General features: G+C 30.2%; 2 protein-coding genes across 3 annotated transcripts; one reads left to right on the top strand and one right to left on the bottom strand.

Moving 5' to 3' along the window:
• The first annotated feature begins 3,298 nt into the window (after window positions 1-3,298).
• Window positions 3,299-6,688, top strand: LOC132947039 (UBX domain-containing protein 1). 2 transcript variants are annotated; one of them, XM_061017220.1, is made up of 7 exons: window positions 3,299-3,568; window positions 3,654-3,707; window positions 3,948-4,070; window positions 4,434-4,685; window positions 4,751-4,973; window positions 5,743-5,923; window positions 6,447-6,688. In XM_061017220.1, the coding sequence occupies exons 1-7, from the start codon at window positions 3,510-3,512 to the stop codon at window positions 6,491-6,493; spliced, it is 939 nt and encodes a 312-aa protein (XP_060873203.1). In that variant the 5' UTR covers window positions 3,299-3,509; the 3' UTR covers window positions 6,494-6,688. The 2 variants fall into 2 exon arrangements, with proteins under 2 accessions (XP_060873203.1, XP_060873204.1); XM_061017221.1 differs by lacking the exon at window positions 3,299-3,568 and having other exon boundaries at window positions 3,683-3,821.
• Window positions 6,689-7,918: 1,230 nt separating this feature from the next.
• Window positions 7,919-12,401, bottom strand: LOC132947038 (exportin-5). Its single transcript, XM_061017219.1, has 2 exons — window positions 12,069-12,401; window positions 7,919-11,830 (listed from the first exon to the last, which is right to left on the bottom strand). Exon 2 carries the CDS (start codon window positions 11,813-11,815, stop codon window positions 8,222-8,224), a length of 3,594 nt encoding a protein of 1,197 aa, XP_060873202.1. The 5' UTR covers window positions 11,816-11,830; window positions 12,069-12,401; the 3' UTR covers window positions 7,919-8,221.
• Between the last annotated feature and the right edge of the window lie 393 nt (window positions 12,402-12,794).

Below are 12,794 nucleotides of genomic sequence, written 5' to 3'. Positions count from 1 at the left end.
GAACCATAAATTAGGGTAAGAAGTATAGAAAAAAGAAATATAGCCTTAAAATGATAACGGTGATGTTTCAATTTCTAATGAATAATTTGAACTATTTATATTTTATTTATATACTCTCTAGAATCATAACTCTTGAATTGCTCCCACACGACCAGTAAAAAATAAATATCAGGATAAATATTAATTTATTTACCTTCATCTTTTTTTTGTATATAGTGAAACCAGCTGTATTCAAATTGGACTTCTCAAAATGTTGTAGATATAGCGTCCTTTTGAGCAGTTCTGTAGTTGGTTATTTTAACTTCTGGTCTAATTGTCGTAAATAAAATTTTTCTATTTTGAAATACACATTCATACGAGTTCTGGGTATTTTTCTCCATAAATACATAAATAATTGGTAAAGACTAAACAAAATACAAAATAAGTAAAATATTCAATTTTAACCAGATGGCTAGTAATTATATATTTGTATTATACAATATACATAATATATATTAAAATGTATCGCAAATTGGGGTGACTTTGATACACCTGATTTATTTCATTAAATTATATACTGTGACTGCATTTCATAGAAATAATTAATTTTTATTGCTTATGTTGATAAAAAAAGCCTAGCCTTATAATAATAATGGTGATTTTCCGATTTCTTATGAGTTTTTTGAATTGCGAGTTGTGTATTATCTCATTGTTATTTTGAATGAAAAATAACCACATTTAATAATTTGTTGTACAAAGTAAATTTAAAAATAATTTAATAATAACGTAAAAACGTAAATGTAAAATTTGAATTATTTTCTTTATCTAGTTAGTTAAATAGCATTACAACTTTTAAAATTATTTGTATATGGGTAGTATATACATATTTAACTGTTATTTTTAACTAGATTATATAAATATTTTAATTAAATATGTTAATTTTTGAGGTTAATGATAATATTCATATATTTATACTGATTTAAATAATTTTGATTTACAATATCAATTATTATATATAAAATTATAATAATAATAGACTTTTAGATATGAATGGAAAATGCGTTGAAAAGTTACCTGATATAACGGTATATAGGACATAAACTGTTAGGTTTCTGACATATTTTCCTCTGGATCATGTGGCAGTACACTAATCTGTGGCTATTCTGCATTTCAACATTCATCATTTTTGTCATCTCAATTTCTCTGGTTATGTTCATACTTAACGAATCATACAGTTACATCAGAGCAAAGTAGAAGGAATGTCCAAATGGTTATTTAGCCCAAACCTAGTTTATCTGAAGCCGTATTTATTTTGCAAGTCTGGAATTATTGTCTTATATGCATTTGGTTATTTGCTCAGTTCGTTTACAGTAACAAGGTGTTTTTTGTTTGATTGAGTCAAATGTTCTGAAATCAATAAAATACTTTTTAATAGAATTAAAAATTACCATAATTTCAGGTTATTGATTACAAACTTTGATTTTAACAAACTGGAAAACTGCTCTATACTATTTGTACTATGTGATTGTCCATGGACAGAAAAAATGTATGTTCCAATAATTCTTAACCAATATTAATAATTATATAGGTATAAAATTTGAATTTATTATTTATATATTTTTCAGATGGATCATTTTAAATAATTGTATTTTAACATTTTTTTGTATTTTATATATCTTACCTTTGATAGTAGGCAAATAATTTGTCCAAATTAACTATGTGATTTCGCGCATATCCCATTATTAATGTAAAACCATTTTCCGTGTTTTGGGCACATAATAATGGAAGGCACATAAAGAGTCTTACAGTTTTCACAGTAGATAGATTGTTATTTATATACTCTATATAATTATAACTCTTGAATTTCTCCCACACGGCCTGTATAACAAAAAATTTTTTTTTTAAATTTATATGTGAAACCAGTTGTATTCAAATTGAACTTCTGGACATTTTTAAGATATAGTCCTTTAGAGCAGTTCTTTAGTTGGTTATTATAACTTCTGGTCTAATTGTCAGAAGTAAAATATTTGTTATACAGTATACTCTCAATTATCCACGTAAAGGGTGGCTTGGCAGTAATAATCCGCCAAATTCAATAATTAAATTATTAAAAAAATTTAATTATATAAATCTTGTAATGCTGTATATTATGTAGTATTTAAGGAAAATTAAATGAGAACCCTTTTTAATTTTTGGGTTAACCGATAAAGGGGGTTATACGTTAGTTGCATCTGATCATGTACACGTTCGTACTGCAGGCGACTGCAGATAATCGAGAGTACACTGTATATTGAAATACACATTCGTACGAGTTCTGTACTTCTGTGTATTTTTCTCCATAAGGAAATAAATAATTGGTAAAGACCAAACAAAATACTGACAAAATAAATGTTATTTAATTAGGCATTCCGGGTCACTATACTTAGTGAGAGTACGCCACACTCGCATGTGTTGTCTACGCCTTACAAACGCGTAACATACAAAATTTACGCTCAGAAATTCAAGTTTTATGCCGTTGGCTTAAAAATTAAAGAGAATCGACCTATTATAAGACTTGATACTAAGAACATTATCTGTGTTTTGTTGGAAGTTTTTTTGCGATAATTTAAGTTATGAGCATTTTTAATTTACATTAATTATTATACACTCTATAACTACTGACTTAAAAACTGAATTATAGTTATCACAGATAACGTTCTTACTGACAAGTTTCATAATAGTTTCGATTCACTTTAATTTTTAAGCTAACGCCATAAAACTTGAATTTCTGAGCGTAAATTTGGTATGTTGCGCGTTCGTAAGACGGAGACAACACATGCGGGTGTGGCGTCCTCTAAAACTGTATTTTAAAAAACGTACGTAATTTTCAATCGTGAAGTGCGGTGGGTTCGATTCGGCAAAATACAAGATGTTTTGTTTTTTGACGCACTCGCCGGATCCACGTAGGACTCGGCGTAAGAACTAAGAAGTTGGCGATGTCCCCAAAAAAAAATCACCATCACGACTATAGATCGTGTTATACTATACGTAGTCTGACATCGCAACATTCATAACTCTGCAATTGGCCATTTTCGATTTTTCGAATAATCATGTTGACAACGCTCTCGAATTCGCAGTTTGCGCATTATCTATGGGTCGTGTACGCAAAAATGTAAACAAACAGCCTCAAATTATTATCAGTTCAGGACTTTATGTTTACGTTATCTTTGGTGGCATTATCAATTAAATCTATTCTCCGCCCGGCGCCAGTGGCAATAATATCGACAAGTGTGAAGCTACTGTCGGAAAAAATACCGAATATCTGATTTCGGGATCGGCTTTATCTGAACGTACTACTGAAACACAAAACTTCGATAATTGAACCGTGAATGGAATCGGTTTCAGTTTAATAATTTTGTGTTAAAAGTCATAAGATAAAAATGTTTTAAATATCAATTGTCATTCTGATTACATGAAAACTTAATTAAAACCGGTCGTGTTCACCGTTTTACGATTTTATTATAGTACTGCCGTGAACAATTTATTGAATCATGACGTCTCAGGAAACCGTTCAGATTCTCATTGACATGGGTTTCCAGAAAGAAAAAGCGTACGTTTATACAATTGTCATACGCTCATATAAGTTGTATCCATCGGATCGAAAATTTTTATTAAAATATAATTTTTTGTTACAGCGAAAAGAGTGTTTCAATGACAGGAAATCAAGGTGTTGAACCTGCAATGGAGTGGTAAGAATTATGAATTTGTGTAGACTGTACCTTATAAAATATTATAACACTCGACTGTATTTCTAATGTACTGATATTCCGCAGCATTTCTACTTAAATAAATAACAGATTCCCGTAAATATTGTATACTTAATTATTATTGTTTTTTCTTTAATTATTAGATTAAAATGTTGTCTAATAATTTAAAAATACTTCTTTTGTACATATTTTTGTAACATAATTATATTATTTATCTAAAAGGTTATTGGCACACAATGATGAAGAAATGGGACCATCAACTTCTCAAGAAGGTTCTACTTCAAACACTAAGTCAGAAACTAATACCTCATCTGCAACAGTAGCCAAATCATACAAATGTGAAGAGTAAGATAATTAATTAGAATTTCTCGGATTTATAGTTTTAAACACAAATTGAGATACATCTTAGTTTCAAGTTTGTAGTTTGTAATTTATAATATCAAATCAATGTGGTCCCTACCAGTAGCGCATCTGGGATTTTGTCACAAGAGGGATATTACCATTTTTATGGGCATCTTCAGTATACTATATATTCTTATTATATGTTGACATGTTGTATTGTGTACACAATTTGGTCTCCAGTCGGTGGTAATGGGGGGGGGGGGGGTTATATGACCCTAGATTCGCCACTGGTTCCTAATGTATTTCAATTATTTTTATTAGAAGGTGATTTGTGATTACAACCAATATTGAAAATTATGTTTCTAGCTGTAACAAATTATTTGCTGATACTACTGCACTAGAATATCATGCCATGAAATCAGGTCATAGCAATTTCGCAGAATCAACAGAAGAAAAGAAACCGTTAACTGAAGATGAAAAAAAAGAACAAATGAAAAAATTGGAAGAACGTTTGAAGGAAAAGCGTAAGGAACGCGAAGCTAAAGAAAAAGGAGAAGAACTAGAAAGAGAAAAAATTAGAATTCGCTCTGGAAAAGAGATGGCTGCTGCTAAAAAAAAGTAAAATTATTTGTATGATAAAAATGTCTTGTTTTATTCATTAAAAATTATTTTGTTTTGCTTAGGCTTGAAGATGAAAACATAAAAAAAATTATGGATGAAAGAAAACGTGAAAAACAAGAAGAAAAAGTTGCTCGTGATCGAGTAAAAGCTCAAATAGAAGCAGATAAATTAGCTAGGAAAAAATTGTATGGTCAAGCTCCAGTTGAAGAACAACCAAAACCAGTTTTACCAGTAGCTGTTAGTCCTCAAAAACAAACAAAGGATTATACGGAAACAAAATTACAGGTTAATTTTATACACATATTGAATTTTATATTTTAATTATTACATTCAATTGACAATCCATTAGTTTTTCTATAAAAAATGTATTAATTAGTATGTAAATTATGTTTTTGAGCTTTACATGGAGTAAAAAACAGCTTAATATTTATTAAATACATTTAATTTCTATTAAACTTCAATATTATTACTAGGACACATTATTATTGTCTAGATAATAGTCTTACCTTTAAATTTTATAAGAGCTCAATTTACTCTAATTTTTAAACTAACAGAGATAAATTTGTTCTGCTGAGCATAAAAGTTTCTATGTTACGCGCTTGTAAGACGGAGACAACAAATGTCACTGTAACGTCCCCCTAATATGCCTGTTTACTGGAGAGAGCAGTAGTGGTAATACCATCACTAAATAAATAGGTGTGATCACAACTTTGTAATACGAATACCATCCTTGTCACGTCTATCGCATAGTTCTCCGCTTCTAGAATATCCTATTGACATTGCCGACCAATTAAATGCAAAGAACTACGAGCAACGTTTTTGTGTGTAGAATAGTAGGTAGATGCGCAAACCAGGCAAAAACTGGTTTTTTGTAATCATACCTATTTATTTAGTCGTGGGTTATACCAAATACAGACTTTTTTACAACTGCCTTTAATTAATAATTGTACAAAGTAATATCTTACTTAATTATACTATTAATTGGATTTATAATTATATTATTTCTAATTATTACCTATAGTTTTAATTTTAATTAATATTTATTTGTATTTAGATTCGTCTTACAAATGGTCAAACAATTGTTCAAACATTTAATGTTAAAGAAATGATGGCTGCTGTAAGAGTTTATATTGAACTAAACCGTTCTGATGGGGATGCTCCCTTCTGTCTCATGACTAGTTTTCCAAGGAAAGTTTTTACTAATGAGGATTATGAAAAACCACTTGATCAATTAGGTAATATCAAAATTACATCATATTTTATTAGTCCAAGGCTCAATTGTAGTGATATAACGATTTATAAATTAAATTATGCTTTCAATAAAATTATAAATAAAAATTGGCTAAAATACACTTTACTTCCCTCGCTATACCAAAAAAAAAAATGTTGTTCTTTATATTATGTAACTTTTGGTGCAGAAAACGATTTTGAAGTCGCTTGGACTTAGTTTCAAATTTTACGATTTTCCTCTATTAGAGCCACTAAGTGTAAGAACAGACTACTTGTTATATTTTAATTGACAAGGTTATGTATCCCGCATGCGAATAAATCTAGAAATTCAAATCACTTTAACTATGAAACTAAGTCTGAGCTACAAATTCTAATCACACCATTGTTCTTAACTCATTATTTTAAGTTCCAAAACAAAAAAAAAACATTGAGGTGTTAAAGTACATTTGATCCTAAAATTAGAAAATTAAAAAATATTTTTATGCATACAAAGTAGTTAACTAATTTTTCATTGTTTATCTTTTTTAGGTTTGGTACCAAGTGCTGTTTTAATATTGACTAAGCCACAACAATAAAAATAATAATTATTATTTTTGAAATATCTATCTTCTGAATTTTTTTATAATAAATCAAGTTTTTTTGTAAGCACAATGAAACTGATTGGTTAATTGTTTACTGTAATATACAATACCTATGGATTAAAAATAGTGTTTAAAATAAATTACCATAAAGGTAAATAAAGATTTTCATTTTTAAATTTTGTTACAAAATTGTTTTTTTTTTTATGTTTATGTACAGTGATTACCTGATTCGTCCGTCTTACACTTGATTAATTATGATAATACATAAATTAATATATTTTAATTATAAATAACCCGAAAATATAAAATAAAAAGGTTTGGGCTGAATTTTAATATGTACAAATAAACTGGGTATACACTTCACTTTTGACAAGCATTCAAGACAAATCATTCTCTGTGAATGAAAAATGAACAGTGTAAACACTAAATCATAAAAATTTACCATACATATTAAATGATAAATAAGAGTTGTTAGTGTTCATTTTGCTCACTGTGAATGATTCATTCAAAATAATGACTAAAAGTAAACCATATAAAAACTAATGTCATATATTCATGGCAACATTTTTGATATCGTAGTAAATTTCAAACATTTCAGGAGTAATTGTCTGTAATATGTTATTCAACTGTTGCTGGATGCCTATATTACTTATATTATGTTATATTGTATGTAATTTATCACATTCTATTCAATTTGTATATATGATAATGTTACTGTCATACGGTGACTACTATTGTGCTACCGAGCAGACGCTGTATCACAAAGAATTGTCGCCTAAATTAGACAATCTAGAATTATTTTGGAAGTAAGGCATAAGGACGGCTGATTTTAAGAAATAAATTTGTACCGGTATATAGCTTTTGATTGTTAGTTATCACTACATTGATTACACTAAACATGTCTAAAGTTATGAAGCATCTATGGGAGAAAGGTCGTTTTGCCTTGTCCAACCTGAATTGACCACTGTGTTTTAAAATTTGTTTTCATCTATCTATATTACACTTTAAATTACATACAATTTGAGCAAACAGGTAATGATAAAAAATATATTATATTGTTATTGATTGGAAAAATAATTTTATATACAAATTTTCATAATAATATATTATAAAAATACAAAACAATATTTATTAATATTATATCATTTTTTAAAGAAATTTAAATCAGTATTTTAATATTAGTTCAGCAATAGTTTTAAATGCTATCTCTTATCAACCCTGGAATGTAGTACTGTACCGTAGTATGTAAAAAATAACTATAGTAAATACGTTTGTACCTGATTATATTAAAAAAACTTCAGAAAATAATTAATTTCAATATGTAATCTTAGTTTATTATGATATTTATAAAATAATTATTAACAATCATTTAGGCAGGCGTGAAAGAGCCAAAGAGGTATAAATATATAATATTATCCATTAAAGTACTATTCGTTTTTAATTTTGCAAAGAGTAGGGCGAGAATGCAATTCAATATGCACATATTATATACAAAAATAATATTAAACATGCATTTTACACAATTAAAAATCCAATGATCAATTACATACACATTACACACACACACAAATATAGTATCGCGTAATACTATAATTTTACAAATAGTCTATACCGTATTACCTCATCAAAGGCGTTTCATTAGTTAATAATAATAAAAAAAAAAAATAAATAAAACAATAACAACAAAAATGAATAAAAAAATGATTTGTATTAAATATAACTCTACAACTTGTATTCTTGTAATTTATTTATATTTAAGTCATCGCCATTTTCTAATAAGTCTGTTGTACAAATCTTAGGGACGAGAACTCTGGGCAAGTCTCTGAGCTCAGCTTTGCATTTATGAGTTTGACTCACATCCTTTCCAATACAGCCGGCCAATATCTTCTTTAACATTTCTCGTTTACCTTTGTTTACTTTGTTGTTTAATGGGTCCTCGCTCATCACCCACTTATCGAAACGCTCCAATGTTTCCAAGTTGATTTCAGGTAATTTTTTTAAGACTTCTAACAACTGATTATTTTTACTACGATAAGTTTCATATATGTTAAGGCATGTAGCTAAAAGGGGACCCATATTAGAATCATGATGACCAAACCAGTGAAGACTTTCTAGGACGGCTATCAACAAGTCAGGTGCAATTGTCATAGCAGTTCTTTCATCCTCGGTAGCCAAATGTCTTACAACAATTTGAGATAAGGACGTTGCTTTAAAACTAGACTGGCTATCACACCAGGGATGCGAGACTGGCCGATTATCCCATTGAAATATTTGACAAGTTTTCCAAAATTGACTTATAGATGTATTCCACGACAAACCATTTAAAATACTTTCCACAATCAAGTGCCTAGATTGTTCATTTCGTAATAGTTTTTTACCTAATTCAGATAAATCACTATTAGGAATTTCTTCCACACTTCCATGAGGGCTCGTTTTTGATTCATTAGAACTAGTTAAACTTGATCGTACTAAATCTAGATACTCTCTAGTTAATAACCGTATCATCATATCTTCCAACAGCTCTTCAGAATCGCCATCTTTATTATCGTATTCTTCACGTTCTGGTATATTCTTCCAAGTAATACTTAGGCGTATTAACATATGAGCTAAAAAGGAATTTAGAATAGGAATAAGAACAGTGTCATAATATTTACTTGAACAGTTGATGAGGAAAGGTTTAATAAAATTCTTCATAACAGTTCTAATGCGTACATGCGGTAAAGAATCTGCATCACTCATTATGGTTGCTTCAAAACTTGGAGCAAAATTCTGTAGAGCATAAAATTGGTCTCCAAGTAATAAACATGATTTTCCCAAAACATTTAAACAGCCTTCGTAAGCATTTAAAATTGCTAGTTTTATCTTATAGACCGGATCAGGTTTTGGTTTTTGTCTAAAATTCTGAAACGGGTCATTTTTCTCAGACACAATGTTCTTTCCAAGTAAGGCCTCTCGTTCTTGAGGGAATATCTCCAAGACTGTAGTATAACTAGGATGCATCATTTTTTTTACATTATCCGAACATAAAGAGTTTAGATTTTTTATTATTAAAAACACATTTGGAAGAAGTAATAAAACATGTTCAGTAACTGGTGAAACGTTTGGAATTTTTGACAAGTTTGAATTTGTGTTGCTTCTAGCCATAACACATGCTAATACATTAATACAATGAGATAGATGATTTCGATTTTCCAGGCACGGATCAGATTCAAAATCAACTGGCGGCCTATCGAGGCCTAAATATGCTAATAATCCTTCAGGTGGTCCAGACACAATACTTTGTACTTTTTGCCACATTAATTGACAAGGTTCTAAAATGTGTTTAATTAGTTGAGTTTGTTTATAAAAATCTGGCACATGATTATTTAGCACTAAAAGTGATTCTTGCAAACGTAAACATACTGCAAGATTATCACCCGTTTTACTGGTTTTTGATAAAAGTTGATCACTTAACGAACACAACTTATCAAAAACTGGCAGTAAGAGATTTGGATATTTGATACTTAGTTTTATAAACAAAGAAGCAGAATGAAATTTCAAATCTTTGATTGGAACACACAATTGATCATCCGGATGACACTCAAGTATTAGATATTCACACATTTTATTAAGTGTAACATGAAGATATTCTGAAGGCCAAGATGTTGAAGTTAAAAACACAAACAATGCAGATATAGACGAAAGAAGGAATGACAATATTAATGGATCTCTTGTATCAAATTGTAAACACAATTCAATTAGCCTCAAACCTCTAGTAACAATTTCAGAATCCAGAGTTAAAGATAATTTACTCATGACACCATCTAATATTAACACCATTACTTCCCATTCTAGAAACTCTGCTGAATCTTGTTCACATAAAGGAACCACTTTCATCCTTATTGATGTTTTTTCCATGCACGTCTTAAGTAAGTTTTCTGTGACTGAAAACATAATAGTATTTTCAATAGCAGAAGCACATCTGATTGTTTCAACAATTTCTGATCGGGTGTGATAAAAAACAGTGTTATAGCTTTCTTCATCTGTAAAATCAAGTAAGGTGAATGAATCTAAGCTTTTGTAATCTATCTTAATTAATTTTTTTGACGCTAACAAAAACCATTTTGGAATGTAATTTTGTTTTAGTAAAATATTCTTACTGATTTCAGGATTTTTAAATAATATACACCAGGCTTGATTAATATTTGTAATGACATTCAATGAATCATGAAACAGACAAACTTGTAATAAGTCAACATAACAAAAAAGTATTTTTTCTGATTTTTCAACGTTAAAATTATGCAATTTATTATCTTTCCAGAAAGCGCAAAACACATAACTCAACATGGACACAACTTTGGATAATGTTTTTAAAAATATATTATTTTCTTCATTTGCTTCTAGGCGACTGATTGCATTGTGTGCTACCAAATATATCTGTTGTAAAGGTTGATCAAGTAATTGTACTACACATTCTTTTTCTTCGTTTTTACATTTTCTTGAAAGTAATATGAGTAAACAATCAACAGCAGACTGTCTAAAATTAAAATGGTCTAATAAAGAGCATAAGACAGTAATTATATAACAATCTTTAAAATTTACATGTGAGAGTTGAATGAACTCAAATAATTCTCCAATATTAGCCAATGCAAGCTGTATTACTCGGACAAGTGCAGTTGCTGCATTTTGTTCATTTCTACTTAGGAATTCTAAATATTGTCTACAATAATTATCAATCACATTTATAAAGAATGGAAAAATTTTAGACATACTTATTTGAATTTCTTTACTAATATCTCGTCGCCTGGCCGCATTGTCAACGGTTTGCAATAAGACAACATCTTCAATTAACCTCAAAAATATTAGCATGACAGTTTCTGTTTGACAACAGCCCAATGTTGTAGCATATTCTAATTCATTTAACATCCCAGGCCAATGTTGAGGCCATTCCCTTTTGATCATTTCCACAACAACTCTGGCAAGAGCATCTTTCAAATAGTTGATTTGTAGTGCTGGTGAAGCAGAATTGACCAGGCTCATTATAGTAGAAAAAATTAGCAATTTGTCTTCCTGTACCATTTGATACCAGCGAAATTTAATGCAATGTTCCATGAGTTGCAGGCCAAAATGTCGTACAATATCGGTGTATTGTGCGCCGTCGCTAGTGAAATACAAAGCACACTGACATTGAACGCACAGTGGAAACTCATTTTTAAAACTATCGCATAGGCGGTAGGCTTCGTGACGTTTTTCTTGTGACATAGATGGGTCCATGGTCAGATCCACAGCATTAGCAAGCTGCTGGACCACCGTCTCTATAGGTGTGTCTAGATTCATGATGACCTATGGACTCTGAAATCGAACAAGAAAAATACATAAATTAATATTGAAAAAACTCAACGAAAATCATTTACATCTGAAAGTATGAATACTTTATGACTTGATTGATTAGCATCAAACACAGCAATTAATACAACAAAATCAAACGAGATATCGTAATGCACATGTACAATATTAATACAAATATTTGTTGTATTGGCACAATATTGTGCGGAATTGAATACAAACGGCGTACGTAAATTAAACTCACTTGACGTTTTATATTGGTACTTGATTAGCAACGATCGTTCAAAATTCGCCCATAGTTTTCCTGAGGCGAGCGGACGTGGCCACACAATAACGTGCAGAGATTAAATTTGATCGCGTGCTGTAATAACACAGAACTGGCCGTAAAATCCAAGTACACGACGTGTAAAAAATACTCTCAAGTCCTTATCGAAGCGTCATTAGACCCCGCGCCGCAAAAATATGTCGAAAAAACAAGCTTAAAGTGAGCATTTGCAATCCGCATGTTCGAGTCCGACCGACAGACGTGTTATCAGCAGATAAATGTGGGTACGGTAAAGTTGTAAACAGAAAAACAATGTCCGTTATCGTCCGTACCGTCAAAGAGTATAAACAACTATTACAGGAGCGTACCGCGCATATTTATGTTAGACGTATAATAAACATCAGGTAATTCACGAGATAAAGGAAACAACTTTATCGAGAGCTGCACGACCATAGTCATATAATTCTATTATATGTCTATGTCGTCTATGAGCACGACAACTATATTCGCCATCGTGATCGTGAAGTGAATGTATCTATATAGGTGGGACGTACTTGGGAGGAATCGCGTATTCCCGTCAGCCACGGGCCACGACTCTAAAATTCTAAAAGCCGACATTTTAATAAATTCATTATTAAGAGAAAAATGTGGTTTTGAGCATGCCCGGTCAATCGCTCTGTATTTTAATTTTTTTTAATATTTTTT

Source organism: Metopolophium dirhodum, chromosome 6 (genome assembly GCF_019925205.1).
Source record: "Metopolophium dirhodum isolate CAU chromosome 6, ASM1992520v1, whole genome shotgun sequence".
In the NCBI taxonomy this organism is placed as follows: Eukaryota; Metazoa; Arthropoda; class Insecta; order Hemiptera; family Aphididae; genus Metopolophium; species Metopolophium dirhodum.
The sequence above is the reverse complement of the archived record's forward strand: the minus strand, read 5'-3'. Positions and strand labels throughout refer to the sequence as shown.

Excerpts from the sequence above, each read along its gene's own strand:
- LOC132947039 (XM_061017220.1), top strand. The coding sequence starts at position 3,510 with ATGACGTCTCAGGAAACCGTTCAGATTCTCATTGACATGGGTTTCCAG. Across the intron at positions 4,686-4,750 it reads ATGGCTGCTGCTAAAAAAAA|GCTTGAAGATGAAAACATAA; the intron begins GTAAAATTATTT and ends TGTTTTGCTTAG. Across the intron at positions 4,974-5,742 it reads ATACGGAAACAAAATTACAG|ATTCGTCTTACAAATGGTCA; the intron begins GTTAATTTTATA and ends ATTTGTATTTAG.
- LOC132947038 (XM_061017219.1), bottom strand. The coding sequence starts at position 11,815 with ATGAATCTAGACACACCTATAGAGACGGTGGTCCAGCAGCTTGCTAAT.